The 26,890-nt window shown below is 35.0% G+C and overlaps 1 protein-coding gene and 1 long non-coding RNA gene across 32 annotated transcripts in view; one reads left to right on the top strand and one right to left on the bottom strand.

Moving 5' to 3' along the window:
• Nucleotides 1-13,953, top strand: part of Crem (cAMP responsive element modulator) — a 74,866-nt gene extending 60,913 nt beyond the window's left edge. For 7 of the 31 annotated variants that reach the window (XM_078023375.1, XM_078023383.1, XM_078023373.1 and 4 more), the window contains 3 exons: nucleotides 3,971-4,069; nucleotides 8,363-8,519; nucleotides 13,317-13,953. In XM_078023375.1, the coding sequence (XP_077879501.1) occupies nucleotides 3,971-4,069; nucleotides 8,363-8,519; nucleotides 13,317-13,461 (401 nt within the window). In that variant the 3' untranslated portion in view covers nucleotides 13,462-13,953. Of the gene's footprint in view, nucleotides 1-3,970; nucleotides 4,070-4,107; nucleotides 4,144-8,362; nucleotides 8,520-9,240; nucleotides 10,276-11,987; nucleotides 12,020-13,316 lie in introns of those variants that run through there. The other 24 variants (XM_078023391.1, XM_078023384.1, XM_078023388.1 and 21 more) reach the window with 7 other exon arrangements.
• Nucleotides 13,954-18,216: 4,263 nt separating this feature from the next.
• LOC144367380 (uncharacterized) lies at nucleotides 18,217-25,350 on the bottom strand. Its single transcript, XR_013426708.1, has 3 exons — nucleotides 25,194-25,350; nucleotides 23,735-23,858; nucleotides 18,217-19,871 (listed from the first exon to the last, which is right to left on the bottom strand). It is a non-coding gene; the product is annotated as an uncharacterized LOC144367380 (long non-coding RNA).
• Between the last annotated feature and the right edge of the window lie 1,540 nt (nucleotides 25,351-26,890).

Here is a 26,890-nt window from a genome sequence, read left to right as displayed (position 1 = left end):
TTGCAACATTGTTTATTCACTGTTCTTATTTGTAACCCAGTTCTGAATTTGTAGTTGAATTAAGAATGAATGGATGATTACACAACTTTATCACAATTTAGCTCTTTAGAGTTAGTTGGGTCTCAGCCCCTTTCCTGGATTAGAACATTCCATTGTCTTGAGCAAGTAAAACCTGCATTGAATTGTTTTTAAATTTGTCTTAAGGACTTTTTTTTTTAAGAAGTTTTGTGAAGTTATAGAAGTGCTATAGATTATAGAAGGTCTTAAATGATAAATTTATTATAAGATAGATACATTTAAAATGATCTCAAATACTGCATGTCATATGATTCTTAGAAACAAAGGCATATTTGTCCATATATTTACTTTCTAGACATTATTGGTTTATCTATCTTTTTTTTTTTTTTGGTGGGCAGGTACTGGAAATTAAAACCAGGAGTGCTTTATCACTGAGCTATAGCCCCAGCCCTTTGTTGTTGTTGTTTTGAGACAAGGTCTCACTAAATTGCTGAGGCTGGCTTCCAACTGTTAATTCTCCTGGCTCAGTTTCCCCGGGGTTGATAGGATTATAAGCTTGTGCTACCATGCCCTGCTGGTTTATATCTTTCTTTTAACTAAACCTTTAATTCCTGTTCCCCATTTGACTTGTCTAAGCTTGAGAATTATAGCAATACAATAAAATAAAATGATAATAAATACTGAATATATTGAAAAATGAATGTTAAAGCAGTTATTTATGTAAAGAGCTTAACTATTTTTGCTTATTAAACATAAATTAAACATTTTATACATTTATGTTTACAGAATGAACATACCATTCTTGAAATTTTTTTCCCACAGTTTAAACAGTAATGCTTAATCATAATTCCCTTTCCAATTTAAAATTTTCAAAATGTTGAAACAGAACTATCAAGTAGTATAGAGCATTCTTTCACAAATCCTATTGTGCTTTTGGAAATAATTATTTTCCAAAATCTCCTCAGTTCTCATAGAATTAATGCTATTTGAAAACCTATTTGAAAATGAAAAATAAGTCATATTGCCTTTTTTTCCACAAGTGCAGAAAGAGCGCAGGATTTAAGGATATTTTCAGAGGTACAATAGAGCAGCTTTCAGAACCAGGCCTTTGGACTGTGGACTTGCAAACCAAGGGGATTGATCTAGTTCAATGGCTTGCAGACTCTTTCACCATGACCCATATTTTATATTATGACACAGTGGATATGTGTATGTGTGTGTGTATGTGTGTGTGTGTTTGTATATACATTCTACATTTATATAAAATATATTTCAAACAGAATACTCACTTCCTTTTCTAATTTTTCATTTAATGCTCTTCTTAATTTGTTTTTTCTTTTTGTGGTGCTAGGAGTTGAACCAGGGCCTCATGCCTGCTAGGGAAGCTCTCTACCACTGAGTTATATTCATAGCTCCCTTAAAACACAGTTCTTGACTCATGAAATTAATTTTATGACCCACTAATGATCTATAACTTGCAGTTTGAAAAAAATAATTGATCTAGATCAAAATCAGGTTCCTAACGCAAATGACTGGTCTAGCAGCATTTACTTAGAGGATCATGGAAGTGTCTGTCTATAGTTTATTATTGATTCTGTTGGGTATCATTTAAATTTTTATAAGAAAAAATTTGTTTTATTAATAAATTAATGTTAGGAGCATAATTCTTTCCTTTAGATTCTGAGTTTTAATAAGTTGTATTCAAATTGAGTTTCTGAATTGTTAACAACAAAACTTCCATCAATTTTGGATAATGATATCTTAATTTTCACCTTTGCGAAAGGAGATTATTGGCCATGATTTTTTGAGCGCTTTAGACATAAAAGAATGAATTTGGTCAGGTTTAACAGCTTCTTGAAGTTGGTAGCAAAGCAAGATATAATTATGTTGGACATGAAAATAACAAATCATTTATCTATCTTGAGTTTAAATAAAACGTGAAAGTTCTATGGAGGATGAAATGGAAAATGGCTTTATGCTGTTTTCCTATTATTTAAAAAAAAAGGGAGAAGTGCTGCTGGGGATGGAACCTAAGGCCTCATACATACTAGGCAAGTGCTGTAACTAAGCCTCAACTCCAAATATCTAATTAAAATAAAAGAAAAATTAATGCAATGTAATTTGGGACATTTATTTCATTTTGTCCCACCCATTTTATTTGCCTATATGAATATATTGCCTAATTAAATAATTATGATGCTACTTTGCATTTGTGTAAATAGAAAAATAAAAATCACTTAACATTGCAAATCAGTATAAATATAAATTGAAGAAAGTGCTATCAAAGTAACTATCAGGTTGTATATATGGAAAGCAGGAAATATAGGTTAAGATTAGGGTGAGCCTCATTAAGGAAACCATATTTAAATAGTAAAATAGAAAAGCACTTTACATGGGTTACAATTGAAATACACAAAACAGATACTGTTATACTCTTGTGTATAAATGAACACAGATCCTGACAGGTAAATGACTTTTCCAGCTTCTACAGGTACCAAGTAGTGAGCCAGTTTTTGTCTTCAGACTCCCTTGGTTCTGCTCATAGTATATTACATTGCTCTCAAAATTCACCTGACAAGGCCCAGAATGTAGCTCAGTGGTAGAGCACTTCCAGCCATGTCCAAAGCTCTGGATTTGATCCCCAGCACTGGGAAAAAAAAAAAAAATTCACCTGACATGGATAAATTAATACCAATGTAACATGAGCCTTATAGCATACTACACATTGGTTATAAAATATGCAAAGTGAATTAGCGTTCTTTTAAGTAGTCAAAATGGAGTTTTTGCTAGAATTTTTATTATTACTCTCATAGGACAATAGAGCATTTATTTGCCATTTTATGGAACATTAACTTTCAAGTATTCATAACTTTCCATTTTTTACCCAGACTTTCAAAGATTTTTCACTTATTAAACAACCTAAGAAGGCCCCTTATGTGTAACTTCGCTTGATTGTGGTAATCATTTCATGATGTGTATATAAATATATATATATATATATATTTCAAAGCATCTCTTTGTACACCTTGAATATATATAATTTTACTTGTCAACTATACCTCAATAAAGCTGAAAAATTAATGACAATTCCATGTGGTCTATGTGTTAATAGTAATTGTAATGAATTTGAAAATGTTTAGTACTTTAATAGGTATTTTTGGTAAATTTAATTTCCCCAAAGAAACCAGAGCAATGGAAAAAGGAAATATTTTGACAGTATGGGACGCAAGGCATAGATAGATAAGTCTGATTTGGGTAATAGGAGCACTGGTGTGGTGGTAGGAAGGGAGAGAACTGAAGAACAAAAGTGGAGTAGCTTACTGGAGAAAGGGAAAGCCCTCTCCCCTACACTTAATAACTTTTAAGTTACCTTTGTTGCTTACTTAGGTGTATTTAAGATTACTGGCACATAGTGAAATGACATATGAAGGTAGGAACTTCCTCTATAAAGATGTTTTCCTTCAGTTAATATGCTTAGTACTTATGGAAACTTCAGCAAATAAACAGTCAAATAAAATCACCATCATATTGGGAGTTGGACAGATTGTTTCACTTTGGTAACTATCAGAATAGGCATTTGGCTGGGTTTCTTATTTATTTCTTTGTTTCCTACTCTGACTTGTGGGTTTTTTTAGTTTTCTTCTTACCAATCTGACAAGAGTGTATCATTTGGTCATTTGTGATTCTCCACTTTTGAGGTTCTGTCTTAAGTGATTATATACACTGAAAGGGACATTTTATGTTATCTTTTAATAGTTTGTTGTTTAAAGAGCTATAACAATGTGTTATAAATGTAAAAAGTTCTTAGGCATATTTTTAAGCAAAATAAGGAGTAAGAACCATATATTTTGACTCCTCAGGTTTGTTAGAAGGGAAACTCCAGGGGAAATTTATTTAAGGATGTTATTAACTAAAATACAGTATAAGCATAATTTGGAACATTGTCTTTCAGAATTTAAGGAAGGGAAGAAGAGGGAAATAACATTTGCTGAATGCCTACCATGTGCCAGGCACTGTGCTAGACACTTTGACATACATTACAGGGTTTATTGTGAGTATTAAATGAGATAATGTATCCCCATTTTACAGATGAGGAAACTGAACTTGCCCCAAGTCACATGGCTGGTAAGTGGCAGAGCTGGACTAGAACCCAGACTCCAAATCCCATGTTTTTTCTGCTGTACCATGTTTAAAGCTTGCAAATAGAGGTATGAAGTTAATGATCAGAATTGAGAGTTCTAGAAATTTTCTTTTCCCATGAAATACTTGACACCAACCCCTCTAGAATTCTTTCATTTCAATAGTTAAATTGTTGGAAATACATTATAGTTAAAACCCTCTTCTAAAAATGCCACGTTAGATGTATTTAAGGGAAGATTTAGGAAATAATGTCTTTTATCAAGAAACGCCACTTTGAATAAATACATATCTTGTTGCTCTCTTTCCATATCATAATGATAAAGATTTAACTATCATAATTAAGTCTATAAGGAAGACTATTTACTTTAATCATCCCAAATACCTGTACAATACCCTAGGAAGTTCAAAATTATCTTTGTAGTGTACACATAAACTAATGAAATAACCATTATATGCCAAGTACTAGGACACACCAAGGTAAAAAGATACTGCCCCTGACTTGTCTGAAAATTTTTACTTGCCTGAGAAAATTAGTGTATAAATAAATATCATATTATCTATCTTCAACTGTAATTTTTAAGCCCTACTGATGACCCCTGTAATTTTGGAAATAAAATGAAATTCTAGAATAAAAAATATTTTGGACACTTTTTACTAGTTAGATGGGACAGAATCAGCCTTTAGAAGAGAATAGGAATAAGAATTGGTCATCATGGAATATGATGGCTCTTTGAACTGTGATCCTTGGTTTCTAATCTGCTTTAAATGACCACTGAATTCATAACATCAGGAACTGAAGCCTACTAAGGTTAACACTGTTTCATAACTTATTTCAGAAAAAACGAGAAAATCTCTTTGCCCATATCTTTTTAACATACTTTACTAATTAGATTACATTTGAATATATGGACTTTATCCTTTGACCTCTGGAAGAATACCATCCTATAGATTCTTTAGGCTTATTATAGAAATTTATTCTAATTCCTACTAATTTATACTAATTCATATTTCTGGCTTGAACTAATAAACTATAATCTCTATTTTAACAAGAATAAAATTAACATGTAACATATCTGGAACATTATAATAAAACTCTGTTTACCTAACATCCCAGAACTAATATATATGGAAATATCATCCCTTTCTGTTATTTTAAAGTGATCTTTTTTTTTTTTTTCTGAGCTATTACTTCAAAATGTTTTAGGAATACTCCACTTGGAATTGCCACTATCCTTCATGCTGCCCAGTTTGGTTCTTCAAAGGTGGCTGTGGCTGTTCAAAACAGGCAAAAGTTGTTTGGAACCATTCCTGATGTCCATTTTCATCTGTGAAGTATTTCTATCCACCATCCCTTTTCCCAGTTTTTTTAAAAAGTTTGTTTTAGTAGATACTCTTAGCTTTTGTATTTCATGTAAACATTCTGTTCTAATTTCATATTACAGAAGGTAGCAAATGTATGCAAAACTAAAGAGTATAAGAAACCCTTAAGTACCCTTATATTAGTTTTTTTTGTTGTTTGTTTGGTTGGTTTTTTTTTTTTTTTTTTTTTTTCACTTCTTTGTGAGCACTGTTTGAAATAGCAAGCTTAGAACTAGGACTGCATTGAGGCTATCTGCGGATGTCAACACAGTAACATGTAAACTTCTGATTCCTCACTGGCTATTGTTCCAATTTTAGAAAGCCTGTAGCCTCCAGCTGTTGCATTGTTTAAGCTTTTATTATCCTATAACCTTCTTCCTTGGATGTGGGTAAAGAGAAAAGAGGGGAGGACTATATTATTCTTGTTCCACTCCATCTCCTCTGACATGATCAAGCTGTTTAAATAATAAGTGCATTATAATTTCATATATGTATACAATATATAAACTTTATTATATTCATCAGGATTCACTGTGGTATATTTTTACAATGGACGTAGCATAATTCGGTAGATTTCATTCCCCAGTACTTGCCTATGCCCTCTCCTCTTCCCTTAATTTCCTTCCTCTATTGGAATCTCTTCTATTTTCCTGAATCCCTTTTAAAATTCTTTTTCTTTTTTTCCTCTCTAGCTTCCACATGAGAGGAAAAATTGACATTTGACTTTCTGGGCCTGACTTAATTCACTCAGCATGATGTTCTCCAGTTCCATCCATTTAAAAATAATAATAGGGAGATTAGTAGAGTATATCTCATGGATCAGAAAGAGGAAGGAGGAGAGGGAAAGGAAAGTTACTGGGGAATAAGATTGAGCAAATTATGTTATGTACATGTTTAAATATGGCATGAAGAATTCCATTATTACATATAATTATAATGCACCAGAAAAAACTAAAAATAAAAGAGATTAAAAAAAAAATCTTTAGTAAGTTAGTTTACCAGGAGTTTTCTTCTTAAAAATTTCAAAGCTATAAAAATTTCAGCAACATATAATGAGGCATCTGTATATAATGTTTTGAATAGCCATCAAAACAAATATGGGACTTTTCCTAAGTTTAGTAATAGAAATTTGGCTGATGATTATTTATCACAGTTACTATTTATCGCCATTATTTTTAAATTATAAAAAGAAGAGGCAGTAAGTACTATCTTTTAAATAGTATTTTTATTAATTCTGTGAAGACCTTTAGATAATCTTCCCTCAAAGCCACATTTTTCATTTGTTTTATTCTATTTCTTAATCTTCAAGCCCTAAGGGGAAAAGCTGTTATTCACCAAATAAAAGAAAGTAGTATTTAATTTTTAATTTTTAAAAACTGCTTAACTATTTTCAAGGATAGTATTCCATTTAGGTGAAAAACTCTCTCCTGTATTGAAAAAAATTTCAGTTCTTACTCAATGGTTATAATACTTTTTTAAAACCATGAAAATACTATATTTCCTTTTGAATGGCATTTGGTTCAGATCAATTTTTATAAGATTTAATAACTTTTTAAAACTTTTTTTTGCATTTAGCTTTGAGAGTATGTATTTTGTAATATCAAATTGACTCTGGACCATATGTTTTCAAAGTTGAAGCGTTGGTGATAGAAATGTATTTCATCACTCAAATCCATCTGTCTTTTCTAGGAAGCTATGTTTAATGCAGTTGATAGACTATTGAATATAAATAAGGAAACTTTGAGAATTTTCTTTCAGTATTCAATCTGAATTCTAAATGTTATTTACTAAGGAAATAATTTTTATATGAATACTCAGGAATATATTACTTAAAAAAGAAAAATAAAGAAAAAAAATCCCCTGAGTAGCCACTTTTAAGAAAAACTTTGTTGGTTTTCATTTGTTTTGCTTTGTTTTTGATTGTTGTTTTTAACTAAAACCTCAGTGAGCTAGATTCCTTCCCTTTTCTCAGTCATTTTCTGGTAATTGGATTTGTACCTATAGACCTTTAGTGACTGTTTCAGGCATGATATAGAATGTATAGAGAAAAATTTCCATTGGCATGTTCAAAGGATGGAGATATTCTGCTTAATTAAAATTTTTGTAGTGCTGTGCTAGAGCTAGCACCTTCTGGCTTGCTATAGCCAATATTATGCTTTCAGCATCTTTGTGAATTGATTGTTAAAGCAACCTTTGTTAAAAGTTACATATGCACACACACTCTTATACAAATGAATTACACTAAAAAGCAACATCAGTACTCAAAACTCCTCATTACTCATAATTTTTGCAACATCAGTACTCAAAACTCCTCATTACTCATTACTTTTGTCTTTGCTGTTGAGATTATTTACATATTTTTATCTGTATGGTGTGCTACTTATTTGTGTTTCTTCCCAACTCTACATTCAGTGAAGTCATATTGCCATCTTGACATTGGCCATTGTGAAAGTATTTCCATCATGGGAATCATCAAACACTACAGATTAGGTCTTTCTCTCCCCAATCCCTAGAGAACTGTTTCTTAAATATTTTATCAACACACTACTGACTTTAGGCTAAATGAAATGTAGTTAAAAAGCTTTGATAAAAATTTGTCTAAAATTCATTAGGACATTGTTCTACCTTAAATGTAGTCAGAGTTGAAATATTCATATCTTAGTTCTATAAATGCTGAAGGAGATCTTTGATATTTAAGATCCCTGTAATGCTCAGAGTAATTATCTTTAACGTTAAAAGATCATCTCTAGTGACATAAAAAGTATGTTGTTTTCAGATTAATTTTATATGAAATATCAACTTGTGAATTGTTTATATAAACTTGCTATATTTTATTTCATTGCAGCTGCTACAGGTGACATGCCCACTTATCAGATCCGAGCTCCTACTACAGCTTTGCCACAGGGTGTAGTGATGGCTGCCTCACCAGGAAGTTTGCACAGTCCCCAGCAACTAGCAGAAGAAGCAACACGTAAACGAGAGCTGAGGCTAATGAAAAACAGGTAAGCTGTTTCACCAGAAATCAGGACCCTCTTATAAGACACATAATTTTTTACTGTGGGACTTTAAAAAAATTACACTTGTCCTAAGCTCTTTCTCCCCAGTTAAGTGTTATGTGCATTGTGTGTGGGTTTGTGCTCTGCATGTAATGATAACTAGAATGTCTTCTAGTTAAGAGTACCTAGCCATTAAACTATCTCATTAGAAGATACATCCCAATGTGTTATAATGATGATGTTCAAAAGGTATATTACTTTAAAAAAAAAAGATGGACTTCATTATAAATAAAAATTTATTTTGTATATGGCTTTTACTTTGTGAGACAGTATTATAAGTATAATTTTTTAACTCTTTATTAGCAAAATAAATTTAAGTATTAGAAAGTTTGAAATTTTTATCCTTTCAGCTATTTCTAACTTTGGTTTTCATTATTACAACAAAATGTGTTATTTTGACAAATTCTACTCAAGTACACATACAAAATATCAAAAATAATTAGAATAATCCATGGCTTTGTCACTTAGAGATACCTGCTAACATTATAGTATGTATGTTTCCAGTCTGTTCTTTCATTTTCTCTCACATATTCTTGCTTGTTGTCTCTGTAATTATATTTTTTAAAAATCAGTGTAAAATCAAATGCTGTTTTCCCCCCAAAAAGTTTTAATTTAATCTTAAACAAAATTTATTTTAACTTGAATATTATTTTTTGTTTTATTTTAGTTCTTATTTTGAAGAGTGGCGCAAATTAATTTGATTTCCAAAATGAACAGAATTCTTCTAGAGTTTCCTTGTAAATTTTTTTGTCACCTCTACCTAAGTGTTAAATAATGTCCTTATTATAAGAAAACAAAGCATCAGATGGGATCATCTCCTTGCAACTGATCAGGACTGCAAAGGTGGTCTTAATCATCCTGACTAACCTACAAATTGTGGCCTCTGGATCCCTAAAATTCAGTTTTGAGTTTATCACTATCCTTTGTAACAGTGTGAACCAGAAGTAGCTATATTTACTTTATTCATGGTCTTTTAAATGATATGATTTGATATATTATGGGAATCATTGAATTGGCTACTTCTTCCCAAACTTATTAGCTTCACAAATCATTAGATGGAGTTTTGTACACTGGAAAACTCAACAGAAAGATACCAGGGATAAGGTCAGTAAGGTATATGCATCTTTGTCAGTGGTTGTTCCAGGTTTACTAAGTCATGCTAGGTTCCTGCTTTTCACTGTCAGCTCTTTGCTGAGAAATCCAGGGGCTGAATGGCTGGGGCTAACACAGCATCACAGTTGTTTTATGGCAGTCCTATTATCATAGATGCTTAAGCTTGGCAGGATGGTGCATTCCTGTAGTCTTAGCATCTCAGGAGACTGAGCACATAGAGTTCAAGACCAGCCCAGGCAACATACCAAGACCCCATCTCAAATAAAACAAAAAACTCAACTTTGGGCTGGGGATATAGCTTGGTTGGTAGAATGCTTGCCTCGAGTGCATATGGCCCTGGGTTCAATCCCCAGCTCCACAAAACAAAACAAAACAAAAAACAACTCAACTTTGATCTGATGGAGAAATATGGATATTTTTATGAATTTTCTGAGATTTCAGGAGCTATGAATATAATTATTTCTGTGGTCATAGAATATACATTATGAAGTTCAGTTTAGAAATGTAAAGTACACTATTAATGCAAATTGTAAAATTGTTCATTGATGTCTTATTTACCCAAAGAAAATAAAACACAGAAATAGTCTTATTTCCCTTTTGTAATTATTCTCTATCCTTATTTTTTATTTCAGAAATTTCTCAATAGAAATACCAGTGAGAAAAATAAAATATTAGGCAGTGGTTTCCTATAAATGTGCCACACAACTACCTACATATACATGAAATTTCCCTGAGGGGAGAAAATTACAAAATTTGTATTAAAAAATCTAATAAATAATAACTGATTGATTTGTGTTTCGACTGCAAATAACCAAGGGAAATGGAGGCTTAAACTTATAGGTGGTTTTTTGATCCTATATAGCAGATCAAGAGGTATGTGCAGCCAGAACTAAGGCTCAGGAATGTCCTCCCTGCCCTGTCATCCTCAGCATATACAACTTGCTTTTAGGATCACAATATGACTGCTGCACTTTGAGGCATTGCATTAGATGGAAAGAAGGGAGAATGGCTAGAACCAATAATTGGGGCTAGCTGAATCTGCCCCTTCTGAAAACCTCCCAGAAATTTTCACCTACATTTCATTGATTAGAAATAGGTTTCTAGTCTAACTGTAGGGATTCTGAAGAGTGTTTATTTTAGCTTTCTTTTTTTTTTAATATTTATTCTTAAGTTTTAGGTGGATACGATATCTTTATTTTACATTTATGTGGTGCTGAGGATTGAACCCTGTGCCTTGTGCATGCTAGGCGAGCACTCTACCACTGAGCCACAATCCCAGCCCATTATTTTAGCTTTCTAAATCTCAATTTCAGAGCAACACAAAGAAAAGCAGCTGACTAAGGGCTCTTAGGTTGCTCAGTATCTGTTTAGTTGATTTCAAGTGCTTTATTCCTACTGTTTCTTTAACTTTCACATAATTTCTTTAAGATAAAGGGTCTGGTTATTATTTCCACTTTGGTTTGGAAAGTTTAAGTAATAAATTGGCCAAGGTCACATAGCCTAAGAACCAGGATATGCAATCAGTCTTTATTCCAGAGTTGTCTACTACCCTAACACTAGGGTCACCTCAAAAGGCCCTCAATGTACGCTTCATATTTGACTTCATGGAAAGTGGATAGTTTTCATAATTAACATGAAAGATCCCTTATACATTCTCTCTTTTTATTCCTTGATGGCATCTATAGAAGATATTTAATTATATTTCTAGCAATACAGCATCAGTTTTAATTCTTTATAGCCTTATCAGCCTTTCCACTTTGCCGTGTCATTTCATCTCCATGCTGAGGATAGATCCAGTTAAATACAAGGCCTGTGAACTAACTATTAATAGAAGAAACAGGTGTTTTCCATAGCTAAAAGTATTTAGGAATGTACCATCCACTGGTGTGATCATTTGATGCTTTAGCTTGGAACATTTTACTCTAGTAACACATACACACACAGACACAAATGTAAAATATGAAATATGTATATTTACAATCAGCAGCTTGGTAAATAAAATTTTAAAAATTAAATACCTCACTATATTGTTCTTTAATTTTCATTTAATGGTAAATTGCTCTATAGAATGTTATCTTCCTTCTAGACCCGAATTTAATGATCTAATATTGAAAACCTTGGTATTCACAAATGAATTTTAGTGACTTTGTGGAAGAGAGTTGAATTATATTACCAAACTGGCAATTTGAAAGTGTGTTTGGATTTATTCTTAACTTTTCCCTATGCATCATGTATATTAAATCAATCACTATTTTATCAGGTTCAATTCACTTTTACATTTTTTATTTTCTCATTAACCAGTTGAGAAGTCCAGAACTTTGTGAGTTCACAGGGTGAGTGCATTGTTCTTGGATAGGAAGTAAGGGTTGTTTGTTCTTTTCCTGCAGTTTATTGGGTTTTCAAGGTTTCTTTTCTGCTAACTCTTGCCCTCCCATAGAGAAAACACATATCCAGTTTATGAGAGTCAGCTATCCTAAAAATAGAACAATTGATCAAAGGCGTTGTATGCGTCATTTAGTTCAGGATTACAGCAATGCTAATTGGTATTACAGTAACTAGTATTTAGACATACAACATTATTTTTATTAAAGTATAGGATAATGATACTATATGGCAGTTTTTCTGGAATTGAATACTCTAAAATAAAGCTGTTAATCAGAGAGCTTCTGTGAAGATTTAAGTGAAATAGTTGCTGTCCCCTCCCACCCTGGGGAAAAAAAAAGTAAAAGAAAGCAAATTGTTTTTTAGTGGAATTATGCATGAAAATGACTAACTCATCTATTTATTGGTGGTTGTTGCTTTGGCTGCTGTTTTGTTCTTTCCTTTGGGCATGCTTATAGTGCTTTAAAATTCAGTGTATTGCATATTAAATGCATGTGAGTAGAGAACAGTCTCAAAATGCACTTTTGAATTATTCAGTAGCTTCCTTTTCCATAATTTCAACTGTGGTGTTTTCACATTTGTGCATTTAAATTGCCTGAATTATTGAGTGTTGCATTATGTAACTCTGTTTTTCCTTTTTTAATTTTCAGAAAGTGTCCTTTTTATTTTGGTTTATAAAAATGCACATGTCTTATTTATTGTTGTAATTTATCCATGTTGTGTTTTCTAGCCCCACCCCCCAAAAAATTTTTTTCAGTCATGAATGATCTTGTTTTATTGAAATTTAGTTTTGACAAACAAAGATCTTCAATATTGACATTTAAGGTTTCTGAGGAACAATTCTTCTCATCATTTTGACCAAATAAAATGTACTTATTGTGATGGAATATGTGTAGCTTTTGGCAGACAAAAAATAATTAAGAGGATCCAAAGGATCTATAAATGTTTTTGTTGAAATTCCACTTGGGAATGTGGTCCTATTGTGTAGTTTACTGAACACAGTTCTGGTCATTGTTATCATGGAAAGTGTGTCCTAAGAAAACACCAATTGGGCAAATTGATCGTGCTCTCAAGTTGTTCCTGTTGTCTTACAAAAAGGCATGTGCTTGGTTCCATTTGTTGTGTGGCTTTGTACAAACTTTTCCTAGGTTTGATTGGCTATTGATTTTGGGGGGCACAAGTCATTGAGCCACTCTGGATTGTACTGGGAGGTTGTTCCTGTAGTCATTTGCCTTGTGTTGGTTCCAGGGAAGCTGCCCGGGAGTGTCGCAGGAAGAAGAAAGAATATGTCAAATGTCTTGAAAATCGTGTGGCTGTGCTTGAAAACCAAAACAAGACCCTCATTGAGGAACTCAAGGCCCTCAAAGATCTTTATTGCCATAAAGCAGAGTAACTGTCTTTGACTTGGACCTTGTTTACTCTAAACTCTAATCAAGGCAGGCGTTGCACCAGTTCTACTAATTGCCATGTGGACTTGTGGAAGGGACATATGTGACCCTTAACTAAGAATCCAGTTTGGCTTAGTGTTGTTTGAAATTGAATTGGGAATATTGTTCCAGGATTTGGAATGCAACTCTGTTCACATTTACCAAGCTTAATTCAATCTGTTTGTCAATAGCATGCAAAAAATGTTTTGTTTGCCCTTTGCTTCTACTTTTTCCAGGGAAGCTGCAAAAGAATGTCGACGTCGAAAGAAAGAATATGTAAAGTGTCTGGAGAGTCGAGTTGCAGTGCTGGAAGTGCAGAATAAGAAGCTTATAGAGGAACTTGAAACCTTGAAAGACATTTGCTCTCCCAAAACAGATTAGTAGAAATATTTAACTATGAACTGATTACAACATGTACAGTTGCTTTTGAAGGCAATACAATATATAGCCGGCAAGAATTATGGCTTTTTTCCTTTGTATCATTCATCTTACTTTCTAATCTCTAACATTCCTAAAATGCTTCCCTGTACGTAGTTAACTCTTAGGTATAACTTCAATTTTTTTTAAAAAGAGACAAACTGTAAAAAATGTATGTAACAAATTCTTAAAATGAAATATTTGTAAGACTTGTTCCAATGCTACATATTTGCAGTTCCCAATCTCTGTGTCATGAATAGTGTCCTATGTAATAAAACTTTTTGCAGGTCTTTAAAATCATTTTAGGAAAGGATGATCAAATGCATCCAGCAGTAAAATAAAGTTAAACCACAAAAATACCTCAGGAAAGAATTGAAAGAAAATATATCTAATGACATGCCTATATGAGAAGAATAGCCTAGAAATGAATTTTTGGAAGATTTTTGTATTAGTCACTTTGTAAAGAAAATATTATACAGCTGTCCTTGAATGCTATAGTTGAAGACAGTTTTAATAGAACCATGTTGGTTGCACTTTGTAGTATTTGGTGCTTATTTAAATTTCTGAACATATATTACAGTTTTTTACTCTATTGTGTAATATAAATTATCTTTTAGAAGTTCTTAGTGTTGGTTTGATATTATCCAATGAAAGTGACAAGATATTTTTAATATCTAAAAGGAATTAAAAGCCTGTTAGAATTGGATTGCATACATTCAAGGGTATGAGCTGATTCCTACACTGGGTCATGATCCTTGCAAATGCTCCTTTTGCCATCTCATCTAAGGAGGACCCCAGGGCTGGGGATGTGGCTCAGTGGTAGATGCTTGCCTAGCATGTGTAGGGCTCTGAGATGCAATCCTAGTCCTGCTAAATAAATGATAAAAAGGATGGTCCCAGAGATTTGTACAGAAGAACAGAGCAGAACGACCAGAGGCCAGCCTTTGTGATGGACTGGCCCTTCCTGTTAGATGGTCTGGAGATCTGCTGATGGCCATCATCTGCAGGCATTTTGAAATAAAACCAAAAATAATCCGAGATTTTATTTTTCATTTCAAAACAGCTTAAAGTCCATATCACATCAGATATTCTTCTGTCATTATATTCAGGTGAAGTTCCTTATAATTGAGACAGCAGTGTTGCTACTGGTACCCACAATTCATCTTACTTTTATAGTAAAAAGCTTCAAGGCCTAGCCCCAACACCCTAACCATACAACATTCACCAGTAGTGCTAAATGTGGACTATGTACTCCACTCTACTGTATTTTCTACTGTAACTTCAGATTTGTTGAGGACCCCCCACCTTTAGTAGCAGAACTGACAATGGATATAGGGAGGTACAAAAATAGGAGATCATTCCTAAAGTTCCAACTGCTGCTGCCCCCTTATCATCATCATCATTCTTTGTCTTATCTGTAACTTCCAGAAGGTAGGGAATGCTATTCTTGGCTTTCTTTTAAAATACTTACTGCAGAGCCTGAGCTTGAATTTCTTTTGGTCTTTTCTTCTATAGAGAAGTAAGATGAGGAAAGAAGATGTAGAAATAAAAAGGAAAGGAAAACCCCAAACTTTAGGTGAAAGGAAATGGTTATTTGCACTTAACTCAGTCAGTTACTATAAATCAGTTGTGTGCTTGGAGTGGTAGACATGGAGAGGAAAGCACAGGACTCAGCAGACAAGATGTATAGAGTTAGAGGCAGTAAATGCTGTGTTAAAATTAGGGGAAGATGTAGGCAGGGATTAAATAAGAAACTTCATGTAGGAGGTCCATTTGGAACCAGGCCCTGAGATGATTGATGGTGCTGGGGAAGAAGGTATTCCAGAGTGGGAATACAGAACATGTGATGTTTGGATTTGGGGTGGGGTGGAGGGGATGAAGGGGAAATAAAGTAAAGTTAGTACTCACACAAGAGTTAGTTTCATTAGAAAGAGAGAGCACACCTGTAATGTCAGTGATTAGAAGACGGAGGCAGGAAGATTACAAGTTCAAGGCCAGTCTGGGCAGATGAGTGAGACCTTTTCTCAATAAAAAATTAAGAAAAAAAAAGGGCTGGGGATGTAACTCAATGGTAGAACACCCCAATTCAACCCTAACTACTACAAAATAAAAAGAGAGCAAGAAATGTATATGCATGTGTGCACTCTGTTACTTCAGTAGAAGAGGAATATGCTCAATTACTTGAGGTCACGAGTAACAAAAATCCCCCTTCCCAAAGATGCAGAAATTATAACAATTGGCTTTAGTAAGCGAGAAGGTACTTAGCTCTAGCACGCCACCACAAACAATTTTAATTAAGCAGAACATCTCCATCCTCTGAACTTTCCAATGGAAAGATTTCTCTGTAATTTATATCATGCCTGAAACAGTTATTGAAAGTCTATAAGTGCAAGTCCTATACTACCAAATAAGGATTGAGGCAAGAGGAATTTTATGACCTTACAAAACGAGAAGTCCACAGGTAGGAGTTACCAAGGTTGCTTAGTTCTGTGACATGTCAAGACCAGATTCATCTTTCTGTGTTCTCAGATTCCCTCAGTTCTCAAATTGCCACCACAGTTTTAGGCAGTGAAAGATGGAAAACATAGTCACCCCTCCCTTATTTATTTATTTGTTTGCTTCTGGACACCTCTCCATAAGTTCCTCAGCAGCACACTCCCTCTGAATCTCCTAGGCCAGACTTTCATGGTATCTTTGTTTCTTAACCAATCACTGGCAAGAAGAATAGAATTAAAAGCACTGGGTTGTTAATGAAGATTCAATTCCTAGAGCTGAGGAAAGTTCCAGGCTTTGGGAAAGCATATGGCCATCAATGTTAAATAAAATTGGGGTTCTGGAAGAACTGTGTGTGGGCAACTGGCAATATCTGCTGTGGGGATGAGTGAGTGCTTAAACCATTCTCAGGAAGTCAGGAACAGCTTGTGAGAGGGCTTGAGGCTCAAGCCAAGCTCTGAAAGATGCAGAGGAAATTTTTATTCTTTCTCCTCCAATTTGTTCCTGTAACCAGGCTTTTGCTACCAAAATAGTCCTATTCAATAGCTCTCCATTCAGCTTTACAACAGATATCGCCTACAGTCTGTCAGGGAAGCAAGTGAACAGTAAGTTGGAATCTACACGAATATTTACATCCTGTATGTCACTGTTGCTTAGAATCCAGAGCTGTCACTGCATTTGTTGTCTTTTCTTAATCCTGAAAGTTTCAGAATCTGAACTGTGGGATACAGAAATTACTGATCCTGGGTCATGGGATTACATCACTTGTTTGTCATGTTTAACTAGGTACTTCATGATGCTAAATCTTACATGATGGGAGAATAAAGGAAATGCATGTATATTAGTATATAAATGTGTGTGACCACTATCCTTGCCCCAAATTGAGAACATTTAGCATAAGTGGCATACTTTGAGTTGATGGCAACTGTTTTAATGTCTAATGTCTCATTCCTTGCTCAGCCACGCTTCTAAATTTTCTTTACATACTCTTCTGACATTCAGTGCATGCTGTCTCCTATAGGCCTAAAAGTAAACCTCGAAAAAAAAAAAAAAAGGCTGTTTTCACAATGACTTGAGAAACCAACACACTTTTTCAAATGTACACCAAAAATAATTAAGCAGTTTTGACATGTGTGAAGCCAACAGAGCTGTCACCAGGTGGCTAACCATGAAGATATAACTTTCATTCTGTTTTATGGTCATGAGTTTCATTCTGTTTTACTGTCCTGTATCCTGGTTTTCAGAAACTTCAATATGCTTTGCCCTTTCTAAGGTCAAATTGAAAGACATAAACATGGCTCTGAATGACTCAAGCACAGATATTTTAATCTTTATACTTCATGGGTAGCTTTTTTCTATATATAAGCCATTTTCTCATAAAGTGCATTTCATATTTGTACATTTCAGAATTTTAAATGCATTCTTCACACAAAACTTTTCTTTTGCAGTCCTAGGACTTGAACGCAGGGCCTTTCACATGGTCAGCAAGTGCTCTACCACTGAGCTACATCCCAACCCCACAAAGCATTTTTAATACTCTACTGTTAATTCTTCAGAGATCCATTTTGCCATGGGGTACTATGTGGTAGCTTATAATGATATTTAAGATATTTCTTTTCAGGGCCATTCAGGGCCAGACTTGCATAATTCCATCAGGGTTGGACAATGATGAATGAGGGAGAAAACATTGTACTAGTGCATTGTTGTACTAGATTGTACTTGCTCAAATAAAATGAACCCTGGTTACTTCTGAACCAGTCTTTCAATAGGAGACAAGTTTTTTCAGATTTTTTTTCTTTATTAAAAATACTTTTTAAGAAACAGCAATGAAAGGTTGAGCCCCATGGGTTATTTGGATGGTGCATATGCACACACACCCTCATACATGTGCGTTCATTTTCCCTCTGTTCTGGGTAATAACATAGTAGCAAGATTTGGGATTAGTATGCAACCCTCCTCCAAATGTACTATAGGAGTCCTTTAGTTCCTTTGTGAAGAAACCTGCCTAATCCTGAGTAATCCTAGGCCCCAAAGACTTTTCCTCTTTTCCTTTTCGGTCCTCTCCAAACTTCCACTCATACCCTACAGTTGTGGACACCCAATTGTGACAGTTCTCTGGTAAAACAACAGCAAAAGGCACACAGAGATGCTCTGCAGTGTGTATGAAGTTTGCCTGACAACTCCTCAACCCTCAAAAAGGAAGGCATAATTTCTTAAAATATAGTTATTTAAAAAAATTAGGGACTAGGGTTGTGGCCCAGTGGTAGAGAACTCGCTTAGCATGTGTGAGGCACTGGGTTCAGTCCTTAGCACCACATAAAAAGTAAATGAATAAAATTAAAATATTGTGTCCATCTACAACTAAAAATATTTTTTTAATTTGTTAATAATCTAATTAATTTATAGTTGCAGTACTGGAGATTGATCCTAGGGTCTTGCCCATGCTCAGCAAGTGCTCTGCTTCTGATCTACACCCCTATTCCTTTTTACTTTTAAATTTTGAGACAGGGTCTCACTATGTTGCCCAGACCAGCTTCCAAATTCCAATCCTGCCTCAACCTCCCAGGTAGCTGATATTACAGGAATATGCCATTATGCACAACCAAAAATATTTTATTTTTTAATATATGTAGAACACCTTGAGGTTCAAAATTTAAGAGATATGACAGCTATGTAGTGAAAAGCAAATCTCCTATCCCTGATTCCACATCTCTCACCTGGGAGGGGGACGCTAACCATTTGTTATGGGTTTTGTTATGATTTAGATATGAGGTGTCTCCCAAAAGCTCATGTGTATAACAATGCAAGAAAGTTCAGAGGTGAATGATTGACAGCTTTAACCTAATCAGTGCATTAATCTGCTGATAGTGATTAACTGGAGGCATAATTAGGGTATGGCTGGAGAAGGTGGGTTGCTGGGGATGGGCCTTTGAGGTATATATTTTGTCCCTGATGATCCTAGTTTAGTTTCTCTCTGCTTCCTGATTGTCATGTCCTGAGCTGCTGTTCTCCTCTACACCCTTCCACCATGATCTGCTTCACATCTAACCCAGAGCAATGGAATTGGCTGTTGTGGACTGAGACCTCTGAAACCGTGAGTACCATATACATTTTTTCCTCCTCTAATTGTTCTTGTTGGGTCTTTGGTCATAGCAACAAAAAACCTAACTGAAATAGTTTTCTTTTCTGTGAACTAGATAAACTAAATCATTGATCATGCCATCTTTTGCCTTAAGTTGCTGCATCTTCAGAGCTTTGTGTGGAACTTCTAGAAAGGAATGTGGGAGTTAGTATGTACATTCATTTCCTCAAGTCAGCAAGTGAGACTGCATTAGAAAGATCAAGTCCAGGAGGAAGAGGCAGCTTCTTGGAATGTGGGACTCTGGTAACATTTTGACTTTACAGGTACTTCCATGGGCTTTCTTCAGTTGTATACTAGGTTAGATGAATGCTATCATCTTGTAGTCTGGTAATAAAAAAAAAAATCACAACTACCATTTAATGAGTGCTTACTTACCCTATGCCACATAGCACCTTGCATGCTATATGGGGCTTAACACATTTAACTCTCATAACAACCCCCTAAGTGTTGGTGCGTTTATTATTGTCTGCGCTTTATAGAGAAGACAATAGGCTTGAAAAGGGTAAGTAATTTGCCCAATACTGCTGATATAGAACAGGACCTAGAGCAGAACTTGACTGGTAGCTTCTGTCCTGGTGGTTCTCCCCCAGCCTGGATTCAGATGTAGGCAAATGATGGGAGAGGTACCTGCTGACCATGTCGCAAGGACATGGTGGCTGCTGAGAATGAGTTCTGTGGTTCCAAGTGGTTAGACTTAGAAATGCCAAACCTTTCCTATTTAGATGTACAAAAGCATGTGTCAGTTTCTTTTGGTTTTAAAAAGTCCTGATGCTGAGCACACAAAAATGTCTATATAGCTGAAGGACTTGCTATTGAAATACCAAAGCTACTCACTGAAATAGAATCTTAAAACTAAAAGGAGTTGTATAGTTAAAATTTACTCCTTTAATTTTATAAACAAGGAAACCAAATGCATCAGTCAACTTTTTGTTGCTGTGACAAAAGTACCAGAGAAAAATAATTTATTAAGAAGGAGAGAAAGAAAGAAAAAAAAAAAAAGGAAAGATTTATTTTGGCTTACAGTTTCAGTTCATGACTGGCTGGCTCCAGTTATTTGTACCTGAAGTGAGGCAGAACATCATGGGTGGAAGGGCATGTAGAGGAAAGCTGCTCAGCTTATGACAGCCAGGAAGAAGAGAGAGAGAGAGGAAGGGATGTGGGGACAAGATATGGTCCCCAACGGCCTGTCTCCAAGGACTCACTTCCTTCAAATAGGCCCCACCTCCTGTAGTTTCCTCTACCTCCCAAGAATCCATTTAAATTATTAATCAATCCAATGATGCCTTGGAGCTCTCTTGTTCTAATTACCTTTTGGAAGGCTCTACCTTTGAATACCGCTGCATTGGTGATCAAGCTTTGAGCATTAAGAATAATACAATATTAAATTTTTCAGATTTTAGAGTACCAATCCATGTCAATATTAATTTGCTTAAAAATAAATACATATACCTACATATTTCTCTTCTCAGGAGTTTTACTATTTTTTCCTCATGACCAGCCAATGTTAAAATACATGTGATGCCATGAAGTTTGCTGTTTGTAGGCAATATGATTTTTTTCCAGGCATTTATAGGTCTGTATTATTTAATACAGACTTCACTTATTCTCTCATTGCAATGTCCGAATTCATGTAAACCAGGGATTTTGCTGGAGTTGACACCTTGATAGGTGATATACATGGGTATATAACATGCCTGACCCATTAGCCTTCCTAGTTAAGAAACATGGCTAGAAATTAAATTCTGGAATTCTGTTACTCCAGAAATACAAGATGGTGGCAGTTGGGGGAGTAGATGGGGTGTTAGCATAAGAGGGTGCTTAGAAATAGAGAGCCTCCATGCTCTAAAATCTATAGGGATACTTGGACATCTGGCATAGACTTGTTAACCAAAGCACATTAAGATTCACTGTGTAGTTTTTAGTCTTAAGGGATTTTCACTACAATTAATTACTCGAGTACTACTTCTAGAGCAGATAGTATTCAAATAATCACTGTCTCATGGTTTTGACTTTAAAGCAAGCCAATCAGTGGTTGTCTATCATCTGTTGAGATGAGAGTCTCATTATGTTGTCCAGATTGGCCTTATACCCCTGGGCTCAAGCTATCCTCTAGCCTTAGCCTTCTGAGTAGCTGGAACTACAAGGCACACATCCCTGTGTTCAGCTGGTTATTTTTTTGTTTGTTTGTTTTTTACTGGGAGATTATCTATTTAAAAAAATCCATTCTGGTCCTAGAAGGGTGAACCATGTTGAAGTCCGAGCTTCTTGGGATACTGAGGAAGGAGAATTGAAAGTTGGAGACCACACCAGCCTAGACAACTTAGCAAGACCCCATCTCAAAAAAAGAAAAAGAAAATTCATTCTGGATAAAAAGAACTACAGAAACAAAGAAACCAAAACCAATGGTGCAGGCAGTGTAAGAGGTGCATGAATAATCCCTGCCTGTTCTAATCAAGGACTCAAGACTGAGAGCCAGGAGACCTGTCACTTTGGCCAGGTCACGCCACCCTGCTGAACCTGTTTTCTCTACTTTAACCATGACTTTTGGTAATGTTGTGAAGAAATGGACTATTCAATTTCAGAAAAGAGTTAATATAAGTAACATTTCATTGATCTTTACTTTTTCTTGTCCCTGTAAGCATAGTTTCTAAAAGATTCTCAGTAATCAAGTCACTAATCCAAGAAATTATATTTCAGTGTTCCCACATTATTTATAATCCATTCTGAGGATTATAATGTTAATCAGAATTCAGAAGAAAAAGGCTTTAGGCTGAAAGTGCCCCTGTGATGAAGGTAGGGGTACCTACTTTGATGTTGGGAAACTAGATTCAGATTTTGACACCTGAAGACTTTATGTGGGAAAATATTGTTTGACTTATTTATAAATTTGCTTAAACTTTGACTAGGAGAAAGTATCACTGGCCCAGAAAAAGGTGTGGTTTTCAATGTTTATTAGAAGGGTTATCCTCCAACAATCTGATTTATTATTTTTAATGTTCTTAAAAGAACTAAAATGAAGAAGGGAGAGATGACGCTCCTTTTAGAAGATTTTTCCATATTAACTAGTTATTTGAAAAGTTTTATTGATTCATTTTTTTCTAATGGAAAGGGAACTAGATTAAAAATTTTTTAGAGGGCTGGGGATGTGGCTCAAGCGGTAGCGCGCTCGCCTGGCATGCGTGCTGCCCGGGTTCGAGCCTCAGCACCACATACCAACAAAGATGTTGTGTCCGCCGAGAACTAAAAAATAAATATTAAAAATTCTCTCTCTCTCTCTCCTCTCTCACTCTTTCTTTAAAAAAAAAAAAAAGTCAGTACTAACCTTCCCCTACCACTGCCATTCATTGCTGCTCTTCCTGCCCCTTTTAAAAGAAAAAAAAAAAAAATTTTTAGAGTGAAATTTTTAAAAACTGGACTTAAAAATGTACATTTTTAAATATTTGTCAGTTCAACCTTAATAATCCTAAGGAAATAAAAGAATATAAAATGTACATTTTTAGATATGAATTAAGTCACAAAATCAAAGTTTATAAAACTAAAATGTATAAGTAGTCTATGACTAGTTTTAAATACTGTTAATATTTTTGTAAGAATGAATTTCTAGTTTATTTAGAAAATTATTGTAAGTGTGAGATTTTGTTATTGCTTAATAATGGATAAAATGATTCGATAAGTTCAATCATTATAGATTTGCTTAAGTCAACATTTGAAAATTTTTCCTTATATCTGATTCCTGGATCTGGTGCTTAATAGTTTCAAGCACCAGGGACCCAGAACAAAGGAATTTCTGCAGTAAAAAAGCAGCTACATCTAGTGGTTGATGGCATTCTCTTTGGAAAAATAGATTTATGAAAAATCCTTCATAGCTGTCTTTGCTGACATTCTGTGGCCATATGAAGCATTACAACTAATTTGGTGTGTGTATGTATAACGTTATGGGAAATACCATAAAATTTATCAATTTTAAGTATATAATTTGATTTTTTAGCAAATTTACAGAGTTGTGAGTACAGTCAGTATCACAAGAGAGAAAATATTTCCATCACTCCAATAAGATTGAAGTGCCCATTTCCAATTAATGAATAATTTGGTTTTATTTTAATTATCATTTCTATATCCAAGCAGAAAAGTACCTACGTTATTTATGCCTGGCAGTAGCAGTCTAAGAAGGTAATTTTCAAACTCACCTGAAAGGCAATCATCGCTACAAACTGTGTCTCCAACAAGGTGTCATCTCCGGGCTTTGAATCTTACTGATGGATAAAAAAGTCACCATGCTCTGGTTACAACAGTGGCAGGTTCTTGTGCGTGCTGCAAGACATACCTATAGGTTGACCCTCTGTTTATTTATTTCCCTGTCCCTAAAATGAACAGTACAGGGCTTCTTATACCAGGAAATCTTTGTAGGTGCCTGGGCTTACACATACATATGTGTACACACACACACACACACACATACACACACACACACACACACACACACACACACAAATGCCCACATGCACTTCTAAATTGCATAGAATTTTCTCTTAAGAGTCCCCTTAAATTAGCTCAAGGATACTAGACTAAAAGTCTCTGACCCCCGTAGACACTTGCTAATATGCCTGAGACAACTTAAAGATCACTTCTGGTGACAAAGCATATTTATATCTGATTTTTAAAGCACTGGGAAATGGGTCCAATTCAGTTTTCTGTTTTCTCTGTGTAAGTTTAAAATGGCACCCTGTCCATTTCTTCTAGAGACTTGCCACAGTTCCTCAGGTCTCTCAACATGATACCCACATGGCTGAATAATTTATGTTCATCCAGGGTACTAAATATTATTATAATATTAAAGTAGATGAGAATGATATGTACTGTGAAAGAATGCTTTCTCAGACATGTTTGCAGAAAAAAAATGAAAATTATGCAAAAATACAAAAGTATGATCTCAGGAGTTCTATACATATGTATCTATGTGTATAAATTTAAGAAAATGGTATGGATTTTGCTTCTACTAGGTGCTCTGAGAGATACTCCACTGTAATTAGGCAGACCCTGGGCCTCTCTCAGAAAAACAAGGCAGTGTCGGGGAGGCCTATGGCAGCATTGCTGTTGGGACTTCTACCTGTGACCAGAGTTGGGTGGGGAAGCTGAGCTTGGGTTCTGGGTTAAGAAGGGCATTGAGGGGCTAGGGTTGTGGCTCAGTGGTAGACACTTGCTTAGCTTCCCTACCACCAAGTACAAGCAAACAAATAAAAAAGATATTGTGTCCATCTACAACTATAAAAATATTTTAAAAAAGAAATAGAAGGGCATTGGCCAGGGCCACAGGGGAGGTTCTCTGGAGGAAAGCTTCCTTCAGACCTGGAGGGCTCCCAAGATAATTGAAACACAAGAAAGGGCAAATGACTGTGAGAGCAGGGCTGATCTGTGACGAAAGGAGGCACACTTCATAAGTGGTGCTGGATCTTTAGTTATTCACAAGAGGGGAAATAAAACAACTACCTCAAAATGTATCGCCAGGTCAATTTCTGATGGGTTGAGATTTGAATGTGAGAAACAAAATCATCAGAAAATACAAATTTTTCTTAATCTTAGAGCAAGGGATGCTTTCTTAACTGAATAAACTAAACATAAAATAAAAATTTGGGACAGAGGGAGTACCTCAGAGTAGGGCACTTTTCTGGCATGTGCCAGGATCTGGATTTGATCTTCAGTGCTGCAAAACAAACAAACAAACAAATATTGATAAACTTGACCACATTGAAATGGAGAATTTCTAGTTTTAAGTGAAAATCTAAGCCACAAACAAGTCATTAGTTTTTGCAATGTGGGCAATTAAAGAGTAATAATCAAAATTTATAAGTGATGCCAATAATATCAAATTTTTTTTTGTACTGGGAATTGAACCCACGGGCGCTTAACTACTGAGTCACATCCAGACTTTTAAAAATTTTATTTAGAGACAGGGTCTTGCTGAGTTGCTTAGGGCCTCAATAAGTTTCTCAGTCTGGCTTTGAAACTCACAGTCCTCCTGCTTCAGCCTCCCAAGCTGCTGAAATTACAGGTTTGCACCAGTGCACCTGGCTAAAGAAAAAAAAAATCTAATTTATAGAATAGGAAACATGTATAGCCAGTAAACACAGAAAAATCTGTTTTAATTCTTGAATAACTTAATTTAAGTTTTTCGTTGCTGTGACCAAAATATCTGATAAGAGCAACTTAGAGATAGGAAAATTTACTGGGGGCTCATGGTTTCAGAGGTTTCAGTCAATAAAGAACAGACTTCATTGCTCTGCCCAAGGTGAGGCAAAACATGGACAAAGGATGTGGCAGAGGGAAGCTGTTCATGGCAGCAGGGAAGCAAAGTGAGAGTGAGGGGAAGAGGCCACAGAGAAGATGCACTCTTCAAGGCATGTAACTGACCCACCTCCCTCAGCCACTCCTCCATCTGCCTACAGTTATCACCAGTCTTTCAAACCAGATTGGATTGATTAGGTATAGCTTTTATGATCCAATCACTTTACCTCTGAACATTCCTGCATTAATGCAGGAGCTTTAGGGAGATACCTCATACCCAGACTAAAGCAGTAATCAAGAAAATAAAACTTAAGGTCATGTGATATCATTCTACAACTACTGTTGATAAATTGAGAGAAAAAATCAAATTACATATAGGGGGAAACAATTCGGATTTCAGCTGATTTCTCAACCCAGACCCTCAACATCAGGAGGTCCTGGAATGACATATATCAAGCTCTGAAAGAAAATGAATGCCAACCGAGAATCAAGCAAAATAAGCAAGAATCAAGCTTCAGATTTGAAGATGAAGTAAAAACTTCCCATGATAAAAGAATTCACAATTAGAAACCCTGCTCCACAGAACATTCACAGCAACATATTCCATGAGGAGGAAATGAAAACAAAACAATGAAAACCAGCAAAGGGAGGAACTACACTAAAGGAAAGGTCAATCAAGGAGAAACTAAGTAAAGTTAAAAACCAATCATAAATCAGAATGACCTGGTAAACAAATCATATCTCAATAATTACTCTGAATGTCAATGGCCTAAACTCATCAATCAAAGACATAGACTGGCAGATTGGACTCAACAATATACTATCTTCAAGAAACTTACCTCCTAGGAAAAGATATCCACAGACTGAAAGAGAAAGGTTGGGGAAAAAACCATATCACTCACATGGACTGTATACACAGCGGGGATTTCCCCTCAACTTCAAACCAAAGTTAGAAGGGATAAAGAAGGACATTTCATAGTGCTTAAAGGAATCATGCATCAACAAGATATAACAATTGTAAATATTTATGCCCCAAACAATGGAGCATCATCTACATACAT

This window comes from Ictidomys tridecemlineatus, chromosome 10, assembly GCF_052094955.1.
Source record: "Ictidomys tridecemlineatus isolate mIctTri1 chromosome 10, mIctTri1.hap1, whole genome shotgun sequence".
In the NCBI taxonomy this organism is placed as follows: Eukaryota; Metazoa; Chordata; class Mammalia; order Rodentia; family Sciuridae; genus Ictidomys; species Ictidomys tridecemlineatus.
The sequence above is the reverse complement of the archived record's forward strand: the minus strand, read 5'-3'. Positions and strand labels throughout refer to the sequence as shown.